This window comes from Gymnodraco acuticeps, unplaced genomic scaffold (assembly GCF_902827175.1).
Source record: "Gymnodraco acuticeps unplaced genomic scaffold, fGymAcu1.1, whole genome shotgun sequence".
NCBI classification, from domain to species: domain Eukaryota; kingdom Metazoa; phylum Chordata; class Actinopteri; order Perciformes; family Bathydraconidae; genus Gymnodraco; species Gymnodraco acuticeps.
In genome coordinates this window covers 1,659,057-1,680,161 of record NW_022990198.1, presented here as the reverse complement: position 1 = coordinate 1,680,161, position 21,105 = coordinate 1,659,057, and the positions used below count along the sequence as shown (strand labels likewise).

Below are 21,105 nucleotides of genomic sequence, written 5' to 3'. Positions count from 1 at the left end.
CTAAATGATGTAAAGTCTTGGATGCAAACTTAGTAAACTGATTTGTACTGCATGAAACTGACCGGTTAGGGTTAGCCTAACCTAACTGACTTTGGCCGTTGCTCTCGCCTTTTAGAAATTAGAGTTGATTGCATGTAGAAATGATATGGACCAGAGGGAGCTATTATCATCAAGTCAACGCCAATCAAGTCTTTAAAGAAACACATGAATCCATAAAGCAACCGCTGAGGTTTGAAACACGTGGTTAAACAAAATGTCATCAAAAGAACATTACAGTCAAATAATATTCACATACAAGAAAAAAATGCAACTGCATGTCGAACACAATTGCACTGAACAGGGGAAGTGAACAAATAAAAAAGGTTGCTTATCTTAACCCTATGTCACCTTTGAATACACTGGAAATATAGAGGCCTGGCCAAGCAGTCACATGGGTTCACTTGGTGAAAGAAACTCAAAACCGACACCTTCTGTGTCCAAGAACATGTGATGCGAGACGCACAAACACACTCACAAAGGGGAAAACCACGGATACATCTTCTCAGTTATGCACATTGAAAGCTGAAATTAGTACTTTATACCATCCGCCACATTTGTGATGACAAAGGTAAAGTTGTCAGTGGAGAATGCATAATAATAACCAAGATAAATAATGCAATATGCACAAAAAACTCGGTCTAAGAAATGAAAAACACCACCTGATGATTCACTGCTCCCCTGCAGGAGGTCATCCTGTTACATAAGAGCTGACAGGATCTAATATGAACACCATGTCTTCCACTGTAGTTTAAGATCTGAATGGAGTCAGGCTGTCTCTGTAGTCCCACACCTCTGATTGGCAACATGGATTAACGGCAGAGAAATTGTGAGGTATGAGCATCCACAGCATCACAGTATATTGCCCTTCTGCCATGAAGACATGAGCTAAAAATAAAATGCTGTCCCTATGGGAGGAGGCATAGTGGGGATTGAGAAGGTTGCAAAGTGTCCACACTGGACATGTGGACTCCAGAAACCTATTCACCTGGCAGGTGAAGAAAGCCTGGCTTTTGATGCTCATGCACAGATTCCCCCCTCAAAAAGGTGCATACTGTACATACATTATTTTGCTACAGATTTGCAATTAGAGTAGTAAAACATTGGTGCAACACTACATGTGGTGCATTTTCACAACACAAACACCCACATGTTTGCTCACAAACAAACACACACACACAGTTAAAACCCCAGCTGAGAAGCCATAAATCTACCAATTCCAAATTTGACCTGAGCTCAATTACAGGTCCGTGTTTATTATTAGAACAAAGGCACTCATATTAAAACACCTCTTTGCGTTTTTATTTCCTAGGCAGTGCAGCCTGTTATTTTCAGCACCAATGAACAAAAATACCAAGCTTAATTTACAAGTTTCACAGACACATTTTTGGTCAGGCAAAGTCAAGCTACTAGACAGAAAAACTGCAAGAGTTTCAACACAGTGCAAATGAGAAAGAGGAGAATGTACATTATTACACCAAATAGCCAAAATCTTAAAAGCCAGAAATGTGCTAAATTCATCCACAGAGAGGGGAGCAAGAGGAAAACTCACAACGTGAAGACATAAAGTAGCAAAAACACGTAGGCCTAAATCATCAAGTCAAAGCAAAACCTTGCACACTGCAGGCTGACAGGAAACTTTTATTTCCTTCAGGACTCATCTTTACGCTCACAAAAGACAGCAGAGACGCCATGAAACCGGTTACCTTGCACTGTAAAGCAAATATTTCCACAGAATCCAAGCAATTTAGAAGGGAAAAAAATCACGTCTTCCGTGAAGCCTTCCACTGGGGACGTAATTCTCCCTTCTGTCAGCCAGTGCGCTGCTGCAGGACAGCTGTTGCTGACGCAGTGGTGTCCTGCAGTGAAACCGGAGCAGTCGCTGCAGGTAGGATCAGTTCAGACCTTTGACACTTCGGAAGCACAGCCACTTCCCAGTTCCCACACAGCTGGCACGCATTTCCGCCGGACAGGTGCTTTTATTACTTTTACGCAAATATAGCCTACAGTGTTTGCGCAGTGCTTCAACTTCAGGTTACCATAAACGGTTTTATTTGACCTAGCCGCCTGCGATCTGCTTTAAAAAGGAATTATTTACAAAGATTAATAAATATATTAAATATGATATTGTCATGATAAATGTTTTTAGTACATGAACTCACATACTAAGTAATGTATTTTAAAGTGAACCGGTAGGCTTATTATGTGTTTAATAATATGTAGTTTGTAAACTATAGCCTTGTTATTACAAACGTGTAAAGCTTCTAGCACATGCATACTGATAAGTCAAGTATTTAGATGTCTGTGTTTCACTTCATGTTTGTCGTATTTTGCAATGTGTGCAATTGAAAACACATAGTCTTTTCGTGATCTAGTTTAGCTGGTTTGATATCTGAGGATTAATGCATTTAGTGTTTTATTTTTATTTATAATTTTGTCAGAAAAAAGTTGAAGAATGCGAGTTTATGGATGACAACTTTTAAAGAATAAACACAAAGAAGCTTTACATCCCAGACACCAGAATAAAATGAAAATATAAATTAAGGAATGATAATTATGGGGATGAAAATCACAACAAAAGCCTTTCTTTCTGTCAGGGCATCAAACATGATTGAAAGTGGATGTGTTTGTAATTCTTTCTAACCAGGATAAGGCCAGGATAATGGCTTTATAAGTACCAAATTCCTTTTATGCAAACATATGTAGACCTGAAACCTATAGCTCTTGATCTGCTTGTTAGAAGAATACAATAATATTTAAAAAGAGATACAAAAAGTTCTGTTCCATATTCAGGGCAAATTAGTGTGCCACAGAAACTGTTCAAGGACCATGCAAATGAGAGAAACAACTATGTTTGGGTTAAGCTGTCAAAAAGAAAAATACGCAGATTTCATATGAAATTTGATCAAATATCCTGTGCCGTGAGAGGAACAAGACTGCCCACAGTGAATCTTCCCGTCAACACGCAGGCTATATTTGGCTGAAAGGTGTGCAGTATGATTATACAAGGAAAATGATATCTGTGATTACTTATGTTAACTGGGTGTTATCTGATTCATGGAAATTGAGACTGCAGCACATTTTCCCACCCTCTCCTCTCTCGTGTGAGAAAACTGTAAAATCACATTAAATATTGAAGAAATCTGGCCGTGGCTTTGTCAATGTATCAATGATTTGTTGGATTTGAGTGCAGATCTTAATATGTAGAATATGAAGTGTATGTTATCTTTACAGTGTTCATACCACAAATTGGCCACATTATTTAGAAGATATAATTACTTTGAAAAACAAGACACAACATTTAACCTTACATAAGTGACATTATAAAAATGTATGAAAATGTAATAGAATCAAGTTACTAGTCCTTTCAAACCCTTAACTGTTTTGTCTCTCCATGAAAACTTGAAGAAGATAGAAGATTATTTACAATTTAGATTTAACCCTATCCACACAATAATGTCTTCAGGTCTGCTTTATATTAGATCAAGATTATTGTATAGATGTTTTAAATGTCTATCCTCGCTTTGTTTGGGACTACTTTTATCTCAATACCATTTAAGTAATTAAATGTATTTTTTATGTCTATCAATTGGGGGAAATTGAGATTAAGTTGTTTATCTGTCTTGTCTATAAGGGATGTCGACTTTTTGTAATATGACCCCCATTTATCTTGATGTTTTGGCTTTGTGACTACGAAAAACTTGAGTTGGTCTTCAGTAAGGGAGACTTTTTCATATTGTAATTTGCACAATAGTTCTTAGAAAACAAAGCTTGGAAATAATTGTAAAAGTTGTAATATTAGCAGTAGCAATAGTGGTAGGCTACTAGTCGTACTATTAACGGTAGTAGGAACTAATTAAAAAAGGATTGAGGGGAGCATTACTGGTGTGACACCGTTACCATGGAGACACAACAGCTACATCCGGACGCTCCGTGAAAAAGGTTTGTTTTGGCGATGTGGTTATTAGTTTCGCTGCTAAATTAGTGAAATTAGTTGTCACAACATGACTACGATACAAAAACACATTAAAATACAATTACTAATTCTACTGCTGAATATTACGTCTAAAAGAGGAAGTAATACTTAAATTTTCTAGTTATTTTCCTGTTATCTGACGCTAACTGACGATGTAGGTCTGTGTCGCCTCACTTTACGTTGTGTTTCAGGCAGATACTAACATGGACTCTGAGTACATAAAGAGACACCTGGGGAGGTGTCTGGCGGAGGGACTCGCTGAAGTGGCCGAGCAGCGGCCGCCTAACCCCGTCCAGTATCTGGCCCACTGGCTCTACAAGTTCAACTCTAATGCAGAGTATGAGGCTGAGGTGAGCTGCTGTTCCGTTACATGCCGCTAGAGGGAGACATTACACAACATAAGGTGTACACAGTGTGATAGAATATTCTAGGGTGGAGGTTTATGGTATATTGTTGTATTGTCCAATTACATGATCATGTCTGTGTTATTCTAAAATAAAGGATTGCAAAATGAAAATCTGCAAAATGAAGCAACAGGTATCAAAATATTTTAAATTAAAAAGTACAAATTTAACAATAAAAAAGAACAATATAAAAGTGGCAAACGGAAAGCATGCTTGTATCCATCTTCTTTTATTGTTGTGTATTTTATTGTCTGATTTGCCTCATTGAGTAGTTGTATTGTCTGATAAGCTATACTTTTATCATAACCCCAACATATCAGTACTGTAATGTGGGCTCTGATGTGTGCAGATCACATGGAACTGTTAAAAATAGCAAAAACAAATATTGGAATAAAATCCCCAGAGAAGATAAATACAAACATTAATCATAAAACATGTTGCAAATAAATGATGTTCAATGCCCTTACACAGTAGACTAAGCTTTCTAAATAAAGGGGTTAAATTGCACTCCACCTCTGCGAGATCACTAAATGTAATGCAGTCCCTCAAGCTTGTTTAGTTAATAATACACATACCTACACTTAAGCCAAGTTTGTATGAAAGACCCTTTAATGTAATGGACTTTTGATATAGCATTGCTACTTTCACTTTGAAAGATACTTCTTGTTCCATAAGCTCATACTTATATACTACTGAGCAGGAAAGGATAACACCGACTTAGACAGTCTAAGCTCCTTAAGCTGAGTGCTAGGAAGCCTATACTGTAGGTGCTTTGACAACAAACACCAAGTCACCTTTAGTTTAGATTCAGAAAGTGCTACCAGAGTCCTGCATGTGTGGAGATACAGCTGCCTCAGGTCAAGAAATAAAAGGCCACAAGGTCAAACCCTTTACAAACCTTAAAAGGGCACTATAACATGCATGTATCAAAAGTGCAAACAATGTATTGTAGTGTACTTTCACAGACTTTGTTGTTATTTGCAGAAAAAAGACAATTTGCTAGTCCTGGAGCAGGAACGAGCAAAAGCCAGAGAAGAAGCGCTGCACCAGGAGAGGCTGAGGGAGGAGGAGCGAAAAATCAGAGAGGCTGACCAGGAGTCTAGAAAAGTATGTTGAGCGAATAAAGCCCTGGTTTGACCTGGACTCTGAATACAACACATTATTATTATTATTTACCTTTGATCATTTAAAACTCCTTTTGATTTATGTTTCTTGTTCCGTTGGAAGAAGTGAAGTTACTTTGTTTTGTTTAGTCATTTTCTGAAATAGTTTTGTGTGATAACAAGCCTTTGAAAGGTGAGTACTTTCCCTGTTTTCAGAAGGCCATTTTTGAAACCTCAGGCAAAGGTACACTAGGGCACATAGGCATCACTTTAATGCACTCCATTTACAATCCAATTGGAGTGCATGTTTTACTTTACATGGCATTTTGAGCATAATCCTTCAAGAGCAAATCACAACATCAACAGATCTCTGAGAAGGAGGATTCACCCAGAACAGCCACAACCGGAGCTGCTGAGGACAACAAGCCTGTGGCAGAAGAGAAACCAAACACCCCTGTTCCAGAAGACCAGGGGGACACAGACGAACACCAAACCGATGCTCAGGAAAATGTGATTGAATCGGAGGTGATATAAAGAGAAAATCGTTTTTTTTTGGTGGTGGTACCTCTCTGATCTTTTCCAATCACTTCTTTGTTTTGATTTTGGCTTTTGATTAATTTACTTTTCTGAGGTGTTTTCAGTGATGTTTATTATTCTACAAAATGCATGATAATCCTCGTGTGGTGTGCAAAATCCACCAAATGATTCCAAATTGTGTACATGCTGGGCGAAGGTTACAGATAATGAAACCAGTCCACAGTCCCCTGAGATGAAACCTTTGGAGGCCAGTAGTTCGTCCCTTTCGGAGGTCAAAGAGGAGTCTACAGATATCACTGTTGAAAAAAACGAAGTGGAGCCGAGGAGCGATCAAGAAGAAGAGAAACAAGAGGAGGGGCCAAGTGTCAATCAAGTAGAAGAGGAAACCATAAACACAGATCAAATGGAAGTGAAAGAAGATGAGGAGAAGGTGAGATATGACCGAATTAAATAATTCCATTTCAGTACCATGATGTGAAAAAGTAGCTAGTATGAGTTATTTTTTAAACAATTTGAGAGCAGATGGCAAAACATCTGCCTTTGTTTCACTGTGACGCTTAAATGACATGTTATTCTGTCTGAAATTGGCTCTGCAGGTGGTTGATGGAGCTGACACGACTGAATCCGAGCGGACTGAAGCTTTACGCTCGACTCCCAGCCGAGACCCTGATGACTTAGAAACTGACAAACCAGACGAGCTACGAGACAAACGAAGCCCTCGTTCTCCCCGGGACACAGTGAAGGTGATGAAGAATGTGCATGAGAAACATGTAGGTTGCCATGTTTTCAGACTGAGGATGCAAGAGATGCAGGATAAAGAGCGAGGAAAGATAAGGACAGGTGAGCAAGGTTAAGAAGAAGATATGAGGCAACGTCAGATGAAGATTCAAACATTCCAGGCCAGATGATGTCAGCAACGAGCCGAGGAGAGAAGATGTTCAGGTGAAGAAAAGGCAGGTCTACACATCTACTAATTGTTCTATATCACACAATTTCACCAGCAGGCCGATGAAGATGAAACTGGTAAGTTGGAGTCAGCACCGCAGACTGAAGGGCTCAAACAAGAAGAGACCATTTCTACTGAAGAAACCGAACAGGAGACACAGAAATCTGGTTCTCCGCCTCTTCAGGAACACGAAAAGGTAACACATTGTTGCAGAATAACTCTTTTTCTAATCTCTGTCTTAATCTTTGCAAACACACCAGATAAGGGGAAACACATGCCGAGGGAGACAGCAGGGTTTGAGTTTGAGAAACAAAATGACTTAGTAGCGCCAGACTGCCATATAATCAAGAGATAGAAATGCAAAGACACACTTGTTTAATGCTTAACCAGAGCTCTACTGACCCCCTGATCTCAGGAGGCAGACGGACAACTCACAAGTGAGACCACTGATAGCTCGGCTCCAGCTGACGGTGACATAACAAAAGAGGGGACAGAGCTGAGTGAGAAACCACAAGAGGAGCCGGAAGACTCTCCTCCTGACACAGAGGACGTCCAGGAAAAGGTACAAATGGACAGCAAGTGAAGCTTGGGAACACACACGACAGAAAGTTGCCATTTTGTTTTGTTTCAGTGGTGTAAAAAGTTGTAACAAAACATTGTGTTTCTTTTCAGGAAGAAGAACAAGATGCAGATCATACGTGAGCAAGGCGGTGTTTTACAATCCGGGTTTAAATAGTTTTGGTTTAATGTGAAAATATAACACTTCTGGAGAAATAAACATTTATCCCCATATATATATATATATATACTTATTTGTTTATTCTAACATCTATTTGCTTGAAATAGTAAGCTTTCTTCTATGATTAAACTACAACTGAGCAGGCAAGAGGTGAATATGAGTGCTGATGGTGACTGTGACTTCCTGCCAGATGAATAAAGTCAATCTATAAATACACTTCAGCTGGACGTAATGGAATAAATGAATATTTGTTCTAATTGTACAAGCTTGTAATATCTTAATACCATGCAATGATGAGGTAGAATATATATTACTTAACTAAAAAATCCAACTGTGAAATACAATTCTTGAATTAAAATATTACTCACAACAGTTATATTAACATCAGAACATACAAAAGGTATTAGTATATGCATATTGGCCCATTACAAAATTAAATATATGACACTATTTATATAATGTTTATATATTATTGTGAGCATCGCATCACTGTTCTGACAGAGGTGGAGCTCATTGAACTACTGCATACACTGCTGGGTAGCCTCATCTATAACTAGTATAATAATGTGTTAGGTCATTTATATTTTGGATTTACAAATTGAATCTGAAGGGCAACTACAAAGAAACTAAAACTGGATTTATAAATGAAGTGGAGTACAATATTTGCCTCCAAAGGGTAGTGGAGTAAAGTGATATAAACTGGAAATACTAAACTTCAATGTGTTTTTGAGTAAATATACTTACTTTCCACCACTTCTGCCATGGTTAACATTTCCCCCGAATGACGGTGCAGTTTTGCTTCAGTGACCATCGACCAGAAGGAGGAGGGACACATGCTGGGAAGTATAAAAACGACTGTTTAGTATTTATTTGTCGGTATCTGCTGCAGACTCGATGACGTTACCGCTTATCAAACATAGCTGCAGTTAATCACGTGTTCTCATCAGTATCTGGGTCCAAAAAGGTGGCGGGGTTTGGAAGGATCAACTTTAGCTGGAATTTAAATGCGCTTTTTAAGCGAGGCAGCAACAGAGAACTTGTCAAAGCCAGGATGCATTGAAGTAAACGGACAGAGAAGAGAAATGGCGTTGGGAATCATAGCCCCGGCCTTGGCTGCCATTGGTAGCCTCATATCCGGATTTATGAATTATTTCACTGACATGTTTCTGACAACTCCGCTGAGAGCCACCCTCAAACATTTGGAGGAGACCGAACTGAAAACCCTAAAAGGAGGTGAGTGGTTGTTCTCCACCAAAGAATGCCAGAGTTGTTGTTTCATTAATTGTCAAAAGGGTGTTGAAATGAGCTATTGTTAACTCCTGTTGCTCAACTCTTTTACCCTTTGCCTTATTTCCTCACAGAAACCAGAGTCTTGAAAGCTAGGTCTCTGTGGGAGGGGTCGGGAGCTGTCATCGTGGCAGTGAGGAGACCTGGGTGATTTTTGTGCAGAGAGGTAATGTCATGCCAGTGTTTTTAGTGTATTCTCTCTATGACCAAATGTCTTTATGACAGTTATTGGCTTTATGAAAGGGATTTTAGTATATCCCACACTGTCTGCCATTCTGTATTGAAGCTGGTGTATGGTTTTGATATTGAGTAACGTATTTAGATCATAGACTACAATAAATTGAAGTATTATTTGCGTCTTCTACATAATTTTATAGAAATGTACCCAAAATCAATCTTGATATATTTGGAATGCAAGTCAAATTTCAGTATCTCTGGGAACTTTCTATAGTCTTAATTTGGAAACTAAGACAGTTTTCTTAAATCGACATTTTGCTTGCAATTTGTTGCCTTGCCAACAAGATCGCAATATATTGAATGTTAACACCTGCATAGCTGTTGCCATCATTCTACCAAAGTCCTAGTTTATCATAATGTATGCACCTTCAAATAAACTACGTAGGCAATACATGCAAATTGACAACAGTAACCACAAAACCTTGAATTTGTATAGGCCTATGTTTACCAGTTGATGTGTGTGGCTTCTTTGTATTACACAGTGAGTTTTTGTTCACATGACTGTTTGTTTGAATCCTCCCCGGCTGCAGGAGGCTGCAGAGCTGTCCTCTCTGAAGCCTCAGCTGGATGAGCTCGGGGTCCCTCTGTACGCTGTGGTGAAGGAGGACGTCGGCACCGAGGTCCAGAACTTCCAGTCGTTCTTCAAGGGGGAGGTCTTCTTGGATGAAAAGGTGGGATTATTTTTCTGTTATGAATTGGTACTTTGTGTGGTCAGTTAATAAGAGTCATTCAGAATCTGTGAAGAATCAGTTTAGGTCTAAATGAATGAATATAGTCTTCTGGTTTGTCTGCTTCTTTTGCAGAGACGTTTTTATGGACCCCGTGAGCGGAAGATGGGTCTGCTGGCATTCCTGCGTGTTGGGGTGTGGATGAATGGCCTGCAGGCTTTTAAGAGGGGCTTCATGGGAAACATTTTGGGAGAAGGCTTTGTCCTGGGTGGGGTCTTTGTCATTGGACAAGGACAGCAGGTAAAACAGAAAACACTTTTGCTTTACATGGGAAAAGACATGTAAAAAAAGCACACTTGGAACTGTATAATGTTGTTTTTTGTCCCATTTCTCCCACAGGGAATACTTCTGGAGCACAGAGAGATTGAATTTGGAGATAAAGTCAATGCTGAAGATGTCATCCGAGCTGTCAGAAGAATAGCACAAGAACTTCAGCCTTTCGAGAGCAAATAATGATCTGTGTTACCCGTGCAGGATAAGAAAAAATATATATCACAAAGTCTAAAACCAAAATGACTCCAGCTATATGAATACAAATATGAATGCTTAAGAATATGTAGTGGTTAGTGTGTGACAAAAAAAGGATATTTGCAAAGTTTGTTGGTGCACTGGTCTCGTGGAAAACCTTGATAAATATTGTGGTATGACTGTGAAGTAAGAGGCTCCGAGTGTGTTAATGATGGTCTGTCTTTAAACTCAAGAGGGAGCAGACCTGATGTCAACACTCAGTTTCCTGTTTTACACTGTGGTACTGTTGTGTTATCTTGGGAACCAAGAAACCCTTTGACCAATAAAACGTGGCTTTGTGCTCCACAGTTTGTTTTTATTCTTACTCGCTACTTGGAAAAAGTTGTTCAGATGTTTGACTCCCTGACAAGAGTCATCAGAGGTCCCATGGCAGAGGGAGAGTGGGAGTGTTTTCAGAGCCAACATGTATAATCAGTATGGTTTCCATCATCGAGGCTGCCTTAAAAAGTCAGTACATTTAAGGATTTTTAACAGCTTTTATTTTTGTGCATTCTGCTTCTTGCTTGAATTTAGATGTGTGCTTAATCGAAATATTAAGCACAAATAATAATCTAGAACTGCGAACAAAATCCCTGCCTTTTTTTTAATCCAAACATTACATTTTCAAGTAATATAGATAAGATATGATTAGCAATATATCGTGATCACTATTTAACAACAAGGTACACCTTACATCAGCCTCTTTCTTTAATACTAATTTTCGTCCGTTGATTGACATACAAGTCATCCAATCAAATACTCTTAATTAATCAACTGCAGCCAATCGCCATGGCCATGGGGCGGAGCTTATTACCAGTCAGAGAAATGCCCCAGCCAGGTGCGTTAGGTCATTTTGCACAACATGGACACAGGTAGGCTAGCAAGCTGACTTTAGTTTAGTTATTTACAGAATGAATGTGAGGGATACACGGATAACTTTTTGTTGTCACCGTCAACGTAACTTGACTTTTTAAGAAAAAGAAGAGTGGTGTTTTCGCCTCGAAACGTCAAATGTTCGGTATGTTTTTTATTTTTGTTGTGTATCTTGTTCGAGATAAGGCTACATTTGTTCCCCAAAGTGACATTTTAAAGTTGAGCAGCAAAAAATAAGACTAAAGGAAACGAATTTATCTTAGTTTCGATAATTAAACCTAAAAAATCTCGCCTTTGTGACTGTTTTCTTTAACTTCGCTCTCCGGGGTGCTGAAGCACGAGCCTGCTGGGGGAAACCCAAGCAAACGACATGAGGACACACACTGTCAGCAAGGGTTCAGTTTAGTGACATGTAAATTAACCATGGTATCAACACCATGTGACATCTTGACTCTTAAGTGGGTCAAGTCTGAGCTAAAAACACCTACACAATCCTGTTTAACCTCACCTGCAGAGACACAGTACATGTGTTGGCCTTTGTCACAATGGCCTTGATGTAATTTGAGCTTCAATGACTAGATACATGTGTTAATGATGCATTGCTGTACTTCATGTATTTTTCTGTGAGACTCAGACAGGTGAGAGAGATGCAACATGGGCAGGATTGGACCACAATGTGAGTCCAGGAAGCCAAAGAGTCAGCTGTCATGTCACACAGCAACCTGTGTCGGTGAGTTGGATTATCCGGCCATTTCAGTCTACTGGCAAACTACTGAGAAAGACATAATAGTCTGTGAATGATGGAAACACAGCGGACAATTTGCCTGAGGATCCCCTTCCTTCTGCTGTATGCTGCTGCTATAGGCTCCTCCACCCGGAGCTGAGTCCCCTGTGTGAAAGGGGACCCTGCCAGCCTCCATGGCTCACTCGTCAGACCCGTCCCGCAGGGAGAAGACCCCCGGGACCCAAGGGTCACACACGGCTACCCGCAACCTCTTACGAAAGAAGGAGCAGCGCCGGCGTGGAATCCGATCCAACTCGCCTATGGGCCGGGTCATCCTCATCAACTCTCCTGTGGATGGTGAGGAGGAGTTAAGCTGGCTGCTTGTGTAGTGCACATTACATCCTGCTGTCCGCTGTGGATAAACACTGGTTTAGAAGTCTGACAAAGAACGGTTGGTCATTTATTTTCTGAAATTAAGATCCGGATTAGATTTAAATGTGGCAAAGTTGAGACTTATTTGGATACCTTTACTTATCTCACACTGCATAAGACTGACCTGATCTCAAACTTTTTGTCTCAAAAGAACATGTAAAAGGTTGTACATTGCTACACACTGTCATCATTGAAGAAGCAACATTACATCATAGACACAAAATGAAACAATATCTTAACTTGGCCTGAATTAATCAATATAATGGAGTCAATAATTAATAATGCACCAAAATATGAATCGAGCATTTAACTCAAAAGCCACAGAATACAATGATTAAATGTAGTTGTTAATTAAGGCGAGACACGGCAGGCAAAAACATCGTTTTTCAAGTACAGGTCAATTTTGAGATTTTGTGCTATTTTGATTCCATAACATGTTTTCTTTCAGGGTTTTGGAAGGAAAACGTACAAAATACACATTTAAGTGTTTATTTTACTATAGTTTGTCTATTTGCGTCTGTAGATTTCTCCTAAATTCACCAAAAGTTAGCATTCTAACGTAACATAAAGTACCGCGACCGCTGTTTGCACCATGTCAACAGAGGTATCGCTGGAAAGCTGTGTCTCTCCTGCACAATCTCATCGGATCCAAATATGGTCATTTCCTTTGTATCAGCAACCAATCGTGAAAGCACAAAGGGGTCTTAAACCAAGAAACGAAATCTCATTGGCTGGTGTCAATTTATGACAACGTGATTCGTTCAGATGCGTCACGTGGTGTGCTAAAACACTTCCTGGTTAGCTTTCAGCTAGAAATTGAAATCTCAAAATGCAAAAAGAACGGCGTTCACAGAGAAGACGACAACAATTGTCACTTGCACGAAGCAAGGTTATAAAAAAAAAAAATGACCATGAACATGAAATACCTTCACGGAGTGCGTCGATGCGCAAGCTGTCATCCAAAGAACAGGAGGGTTTAGCTAGCGCCTCACTGCAATCTTTAAAGGTCGTTTTCTCAAAATGAGTTTTTTCTCCTACTCTGAGTTCGAAATTTCAACTTCAGTAGCACGTACATACACCAAACCTTCCAGTTATATTCCTATCAATATTATGAAGGCTTTTACAGAAGGGTTTGTCCATATATCATTCATAGCCTGAATTATACAACATTATATACCTAAAAACATGGCGAAAATGGATATTTTAGGGCTGTTGACAGTATTTTCTGATTTATGGAGTGATAAAAAGAGATATCCAATATCCCTTCTGTAAAAGCCTTAGATACTAATATGACTACAAAATGAAACAAGAATTTTGAATCTGGCTATATCCAAAGTTCAGATTTCGATTCCTGAAATGTGTTAAAATATGTGCATATTTAATGAGATAATGGATCATTTGCATATTTAAACATGCTATTTCAGAAAACTTGTAATACAAAAGACAATTGCCTTATTGTAAGTAATTAACTGGAGAAATTTCTAGCTGATACCTTTAAGTTAAAAAAATTACCCTATTCACCTGGGGTGTCTCGCCTTAATCCATACTTTACAATGACTTAACTAGTTTCCTCGATTGAGACCTGTAATCTATAATGACGTGTTTTTCTTCTTTACTGCCCTGATCTGGATTGAAATTAGCATGTTTTTAGGGGAGAAACACGATTAAAATAAATGTAATCTGGACTTTTTTGAAAGTTTCAATAATGTAGAAGACTATTTTGTCCTCAATAAACCTTCTAGCAGAAGTAATCTTGACTTGCATTAGCTAATGGTTGATATTGTTTGAGTAGTAAGAGAGAACCACTACTCCATATTACAAATAGTCAAATAGGAGAGTAGTCGGATACAGGCCTTCATGAATGACATTAATAATTATAATAAGGTGAATTTCTTCTAAGATTAGTGAACATCACTAACACAGCATCCATGTGATATTATTATTTAGGTGGAGATGACTGTGAGGACCTCCATACGATCACAGTGGATAAGAGTGTGGACGGCAAGCTGGGCTTCAGCGTGCGAGGAGGCTCCGAACATGGCCTGAGCATCTTTGTCAGTAAGGTGGAGGACAACAGTACAGCAGGTACACACTGCGAGCTCCAGGGGATACAGTGGTGCAGTGATGGTGTTTTGTAGTAGGTTGACCCGGAAGTTAGCCGATGGGGTTTTTCTTATCAGGATAATCTCCACATATTAACACCACTTTTATACTAGTTGAAGAGTAAATAAATCACCAGTAGTAAAAAGCTGTTATAAATGAACTGTGTCACTGTTCCGTCACTAAAGGCGGCGAATGTTCAGCGTGATGACATTAAGTAGTCTCATTCAGTCACTTGTTAGCAACTGAAGTTTTTAGACATAGAAGCTTTTGACATTCACAATGGGGTATATTTGACATGTTTGAAGACTTAGAAAAAGACGTGACAATTGTGTAAGCTTGTATTAACCTTACGTCAGGGATCTAACAAAAAAATAATTTAAAAAATAATCGGGAAGGGCTAAAATGCTAATTCCTTTCCGTATGTGTTTTATAGAGGAGGCAGGCCTGTGCGTCGGGGATAAACTGGTGGAGGTGAACGGTATCAGCCTGGAGAGCATCACCATGAGCAGCGCTGTGAAAGTCCTGACGGGCAACAACAGGCTGAGGATGGTGGTGAGACGCGTTGGCAAAGTGCCCGGCATCCGCTACTCCAAGGAGAAGACTACCTGGTAATGACAAACCGTTACTGTTGCTCAGTTCATCACACACATATTAGATTCTGACATTTTGTCATTCTTCCAGGGTGGACTTGATACACAGGCGTATGGTGGTGGAGGAGAGCGGATGCACTCCTTCAGACGCCAGCTCAGGAAGCGCCCTCCAAAGGATCGTCCACCTCTCCACCACCTCCGACGACTTCTGCCTGGGCTTCAACATCCGGGGGGGCAAGGAGTTCGGTCTGGGCATCTACGTCTCCAAGTGGGTACATCCGCTATGGAAAACATTGTCCTATAAACCTTTTATGTTTATAACTTTGTGAAGACATTTAGTCATGAAATGATCTCTCCTTCTGTCTGGTGGCCTCAGGCTGGATCCTGGAGGCCTGGCTGAGCAGAATGGGATAAAGATGGGGGACCAGATCCTGGCTGCCAATGGAATAAGCTTTGAGGACATCAGCCACAGTAACGCTGTGGAGGTGCTGAAGAGCCACACACATGTCATGCTGACCATCAAGGTGAGAGTGATGGACAGCTTTTAAACCCTTTATGTCCAGTGTGGCATGCAATACATATGTATTATGAATTCCTAGCAGATAGCATGCTCAAACCATTGAGCCTTCAAAGTCCTAAAGATGACCTTCTTTAATTATTTTAAACAACATAATTATATTGTTCATGCAAGCCTATACATTACACATTCGGATTATTGTAACAAGCACCAATCTACATAAAAAAACGACATTACTTACATCAATGAAAGTTAATTTTAAATAGGGCACATCTATGTGGTCAACAGAAACAGATTAATGTTCAGAAGTCTTTACTGCCCAGGTTAGATGACCCGACACACATTTACCTTCCTGTCCTGTTGCCTACCTTTTCATCTTTAATTCTCTAACAAATGCAAACCCCACGAGCCGCGTTACCACTCATTCGGCGTAGCGTCGACGGTGTGTGTGGCAGGGCCCGACAGCTGGCATGCAGTCGTAATATTCCTCGCTCTCTTTACTTGTCGGAGCTTGGGTTTCGCGCTCTGAGAAATAGCCAGGCTGTGTGCATTATTCACCAGGCAGCTGGGATCAGGTGCTGATCAAAGCTTACAGCCGTGTTATCTGTGAGTTTTGCTCCGGGGTCTCTCGCTCTGCCTCTAGAAACTGGCAATCAAACGTTACTAGAAAATCACAAAGGGAAATATGTTTTTCTTTGACGAAGACAAGGTGTGCTGATGAGGCTGTCTGTATGCTTCTAGAGTTACTCTTTATCAAATATAGGGATCCCATAAAAGTTTCAAGCTCTCTACTGTATCTCATTTGCATATCTGTGGCCATCTTCACAGGAAGCAGGGCGATACCCAGCTTATAAAGAGATGGTGGCAGAATACAGGTGGCTCAATAAGTGTATGTATCTGTTTTTCCATTATCTAGATCTTTAACGATCACATAACACGTTGATACTTTGAGATGCGTTTTAGTTGGATGATCTTTCGTTTTCTTCCTCAGTGTCCAACGGGACTCAGAAATCCTCCTCCCAGGGTTCAGAATCCAACTCCTCTGGCTCCTCTCTGTCGTCTGGGACTCCGGTGAGCTCTCTGAGCGGCCTGTCGCAGGTCATGTTCCCTCCCAGTATGCCCTTCTGTTCAGACATGGTGGATGTCTGCATCTCTACAGAGGACCAGAGGACAGGGTATTTTCAGTTAGATTCTTCCAAATAAGAACACAACGACAATAAGAAATACGAGACCAAAACAACATTTTATTTTTACAGATCTTTTTACTTTACAAACTTTTTTTTAAAAGTCTCTTTTCCACTGCAGACATATTCAATCCATACCAGTTAGCGTTGAGCCTTTCAAAACAAGATTTTAAAAAACGGTTTCCTCATAGAGCGGCCCACACTGATTATTATTGTTGTATTCATTAGAGAAAGTTGACTTACAGACTACACCGGACTTCATGGTAGTTTTTTTGTCCAGGTTTGAGTCCGGGCGAACGGAGACGGCCATGCAGACGGACCTTCCATCCCAGAGGTCGGCTGCAGAAACCACGCGCAGCCTGGGACGAACCACGCTGCTCAAAGACACAGTGATCCGTTCTGGGGAGGGCGGGGGGACCACAGAGTCCCCGAAGACAGCCGTGCTGATGGCCCTCAGCCGACCGAGCCGACCAATCAGCCGCTCCCAGAGTCAGGTCACTGTGGCAGGTGAGGAGTAGAAAGAGTTGGTGACACGATGAAATAATGATGGAATAATAAGGCCTCATAAATGACTGTCTGTTGCTATCCAACCACAGAGATCAAGCAGAAGAAAGAGAAGCACCCAGAGAAGAGCGTCCTGCAGCGCTCCAAGACTTTTGTCAACTTGCTCTTCAGGGGGGGGCGCAGGGGGCGCAGGGGGCGCTCCCAGTCGCCGTCCACACACAAAGCTGGTAAAAGTAGTTTTTACCTCTTGTTCTCGAAACAAAAGCGAATGACTTTTTGACTGATTGTTCTCTGTGCTGTTTTCAGGGGGCAGACATGTCAGTGTAATGCCACATTCAGAGATGCTAGGAGTGGTGGAGGACATGGCCCGCAGGCTGCTGACGGAGGAGGAGGTGGCCGCTGTGATGAAGACGTGCCGAAGGGTATGAAACTAAACTGAGACAATGTCGTTTTTACATTTGCTGACCTTTGGACTCTCCATGTAACAGTCTTTGTTTGCAGTTTTTAATCACAAAAACAGATTTCACATTGGTTCTGAGTCATTATAAACTGGGTACTATTTTTTTAACATTACCCTCAGTACGTGGCGGATCGATCGGTGGAGAACTTGATACGCCACCTGTTGGCTGTGCTGGACAGACCGGAGAAGCTGCTGCTGCTCAGAGAAGTCCGGTAAGCAGAGCAAGGAAAAGAAAAATACTCACAAAATAAAGACTTCTGCCCTCCAGTCTGTGTAAATCTAGATAGAGAAACTGTAGTATTACAAACACTGCCAGAAAAGTGAATAAGGATAATCTTATTACATCCAAATGTTTCACAATAAGACACAGATGACTTAATTTAACATCCTTTGTCACGCAACACAACAGTGAAAATGTGTTATTATTATATACCCTGTGGTCTTGTTTCTCAGGATGCTGCTTCCTCCTCCTGACCTGAATGCATTCAATAACCTGGTGACCCCGATCGAAGTCGAGGCCTACGATATCCTCAAGTATCGTTCAAGTGCGTGAGATGCATGAGAAATACTTGGCACATATCTGAACAGTCCTTTTTAGGCTCCTTTTTGTAACATTGTTTTCTTTCTTTATTGTAGTCAAAACTCCTCTTCTTCGCTCTCCCACATCTGGTCGAGTACCAAAACGGCGCCTCATCACTCCTATCCCGGGTCAGTACCCTCAACTCTAAATACATCTTTTATTTTTTATGTTAGTCATAACCTGGTAATGATTCAGAAAAACCTAGCTTGAATTTGATTTAATTTCACTTTATTTGTATAAAAGGGTTTTCCTGCAGTTGTTTCTTAGAATTAGAGTGATAGCGTTCTGAGGGAGATATTATATCTATCGAAGGCTATTTCTGCCAAAGAAAAAAACAACAACCTTGAAGTAAGGTGTGACAGGAATAAAAACACTCTATTCAAAATGAAGAAAATGTGTTTACATTTTAAATCAAGTATTTCAAGCAGAATAATGTCTTACTGTCTAATAAATCTGATAAGCCATGAGAATGTATTTGTATCCTGCATTCATTTTTATATAAAGGCTTCCATAGATCCCAATTTGTAACCACAGCCTGAGGTAACTCTGCTCAGATCATACAAAAGGTTTGTATATAACCTGTGTATCCTTTCAGATTTCAGGGGAGGCTTTGAGCTCCACAATGCTGAGGAGGTGAAGAAGGAGAGCCACCTGCTGGACGAGCTGGAGAAGCTCAGTGTGCAGGGGCCTCGGGGGGCCAGGGAGAGGCCCCCTACCTCCATGTCCTTCACCCCGCTGCTGGACATCCCAGTGGACGGATACGACTCAGAGTCCAGAGACCTCAGATTGCCCTCCTCCAGCGCCATGCTCCCCAACTGGCTGCTGGCCCACAACGAACACCCCCGCCCCCCGCTCCGCACAGACATTGGCACCATTCGCTCTGTCCACTTTGACGAGGTCTCGCTGCATTCTGCCTCAGACACCTCCTCAGAGAGAGGCAGGTCCCCGTTCAGAAACGGACACTCCGTGGGTAAAAAGGAGAAAAGTGGAGACAGGAGTAAAGGAGGCGTGTTCACGCTGCAGAGTGCGGAGCGCAGGAGTCGCCCCTTGTTGACGCAGGTTTTCAGATCGAGTCCGGATCTGCGAGCGGGGGGGGAACAGATGAACGGACTCCAGGCTTCCTCTGAGAACGGACTCAACGGATCTGAGTCTGAACAGGAGTACGAGCTCAAAACTGTCAGCATCTCCAAGACCAAACAGTCACTGGGTAAATGTGTTCCACTGATTGCATTTATATTATAAATAGTACGATTTGTCATAATACGGAGAATCTTTGAAGTCCAAGTTTTTAGATATTTCTATATATCTCTGAGATTACCGTCTCCACCCAACAGACAATAACCCTAGTGTGATTGGATTTGTTTTTGGTGAGCATCAATTTTTAGGCAGACATCTCAAGAATGTGGACAAGTCCAGCCAAATGTAGTATAAATATTTTGCACAGCCTCTTCACTGCACATGGTACATGGTTAACCTGTATTGGTGGAACACTTTGTAGTGTAAGTACACAAATCTAAATACTTCACTGACCTCCACTCTTGTTCTGGTGTTTCAGGCATCAGTATATCTGGTGGGATGGAGTCCAAGGTTCAGCCGGTGGTGAAGATCGAGAAGATCTTCCCCGGAGGAGCGGCCTCCACCTGTGAAGTGCTCAAGGTGACACACTAAATGAAACACCCTTTCAATACTTCATACAATCAAACCATCCAATGTGTAATGGAAACCAATATACTTTATGAAGGTCACATATTTGTATTACTTTCCAATAGTATGTATAAGTATTTCCTGAAATAATCAAATGATCCAATCTTGATAAATGATGTTCCTTCAAGTTTTAATGTGTTTATGAAAACAGATGTTGAGGTTCCTAGCTGCAGTAGCTAACAGTTACTACCTTGCACCTCACTGTGACTCTCACCCCCCCTCTGCTGTCCCCAGGCTGGATTTGAGTTGGTGTCTGTGGACGGAGTCTCCCTGCAGGGCGTGACCCATCATCACGCTGTGGACATCATCCGAAAAGCCTTCAGCAACAAGGCCAAAGACCCCATGGTGTTTGTGGTCAAAGTCCCCAAAAACATTTTGAAAGGAGACTGAAACTCTCATCATGAATTTATTCCTGGGACTAAACGCAGAGACTTGAACTCCGGCCTGAACACAGAGATGTGCTCACAGAGGTCAGGTATGTTATTTTGCCATTCATGTTAAAGTTTGTAGAAGTTGTTGATTACATGGACACTGGTAACTGTTCTAAGCTGAATAACAAACTTAGCATAGAGCAGATTACTGGTATTTGAAATGGTAATGATACAATAAATGAAAAGGAATTTTGTCAAAAAATTACTTAGTACAATAGAACTTAAGAAGGGCAAACAAAAATAAGATTGACGGTCAATTAGTTGTGTCCTTAAAGCTGGAAATCATAAAAAAAGGTGCTCCTGGTGCCTTAATATTTCCCTTTAATCACATCCCAGGAGCCAATGCCTGTTAATAACATTTATTTTTACATTTTGTCGTATTAACATCCAATCGAAAAATACTGCAGAGCAGAAGTGTTTATCTGATTAGATGTGCAGGATAACAGACTGCACATTGTAACCAGAGTGCCTTTTTTAAAAGCCTTGAAAACGTAGAATATAAA

The 21,105-nt window shown here is 40.7% G+C and overlaps 3 protein-coding genes and 1 pseudogene across 9 annotated transcripts in view; 3 read left to right on the top strand and 1 right to left on the bottom strand.

Annotated features, from left to right (window-relative positions):
• Positions 1–8,618, bottom strand: part of scn4aa (sodium channel, voltage-gated, type IV, alpha, a) — a 35,061-nt gene extending 26,443 nt beyond the window's left edge. For 3 of the 4 annotated variants that reach the window (XM_034218109.1, XM_034218112.1, XM_034218111.1), the window contains exon 1: positions 8,486–8,618. The gene's annotated coding sequence lies outside the window, so the exon portion shown is untranslated. Of the gene's footprint in view, positions 1–1,742; positions 1,902–8,485 lie in introns of those variants that run through there. The other variant, XM_034218110.1, reaches the window with a different exon arrangement.
• Positions 3,934–7,993, top strand: dydc2 (DPY30 domain containing 2). Of its 2 annotated transcripts, XM_034218119.1 has the most exons (9): positions 3,934–3,978; positions 4,204–4,362; positions 5,401–5,523; positions 5,886–6,044; positions 6,253–6,486; positions 6,653–6,799; positions 7,058–7,198; positions 7,418–7,564; positions 7,675–7,993. In XM_034218119.1, the coding sequence occupies exons 2-9, from the start codon at positions 4,216–4,218 to the stop codon at positions 7,702–7,704; spliced, it is 1,128 nt and encodes a 375-aa protein (XP_034074010.1). In that variant the 5' UTR covers positions 3,934–3,978; positions 4,204–4,215; the 3' UTR covers positions 7,705–7,993. The 2 variants fall into 2 exon arrangements, with proteins under 2 accessions (XP_034074010.1, XP_034074011.1); XM_034218120.1 differs by lacking the exons at positions 7,418–7,564; positions 7,675–7,993 and having other exon boundaries at positions 6,653–6,896; positions 7,058–7,193.
• Positions 8,619–8,628: 10 nt separating the features above from the next.
• Positions 8,629–10,575, top strand: LOC117547396 (annotated as a pseudogene).
• Positions 10,576–10,877: 302 nt separating this feature from the next.
• LOC117547393 (PDZ domain-containing protein 7-like) lies at positions 10,878–21,055 on the top strand. 3 transcript variants are annotated; one of them, XM_034218115.1, is made up of 18 exons: positions 10,878–10,968; positions 12,008–12,103; positions 12,238–12,454; positions 14,477–14,614; positions 15,066–15,240; positions 15,314–15,490; positions 15,599–15,746; positions 16,568–16,628; positions 16,731–16,914; positions 17,204–17,430; positions 17,520–17,654; positions 17,734–17,849; positions 18,008–18,099; positions 18,341–18,432; positions 18,524–18,595; positions 19,063–19,674; positions 20,023–20,123; positions 20,406–21,055. In XM_034218115.1, exons 3-18 carry the CDS (start codon positions 12,292–12,294, stop codon positions 20,559–20,561), a joined length of 2,649 nt encoding a protein of 882 aa, XP_034074006.1. In that variant the 5' UTR covers positions 10,878–10,968; positions 12,008–12,103; positions 12,238–12,291; the 3' UTR covers positions 20,562–21,055. The 3 variants fall into 3 exon arrangements, with proteins under 3 accessions (XP_034074006.1, XP_034074004.1, XP_034074005.1); XM_034218113.1 differs by lacking the exon at positions 10,878–10,968 and adding an exon at positions 11,376–11,518; XM_034218114.1 differs by lacking the exon at positions 10,878–10,968 and adding an exon at positions 11,376–11,518 and having other exon boundaries at positions 12,002–12,103.
• The last annotated feature ends 50 nt before the right edge of the window (positions 21,056–21,105 follow it).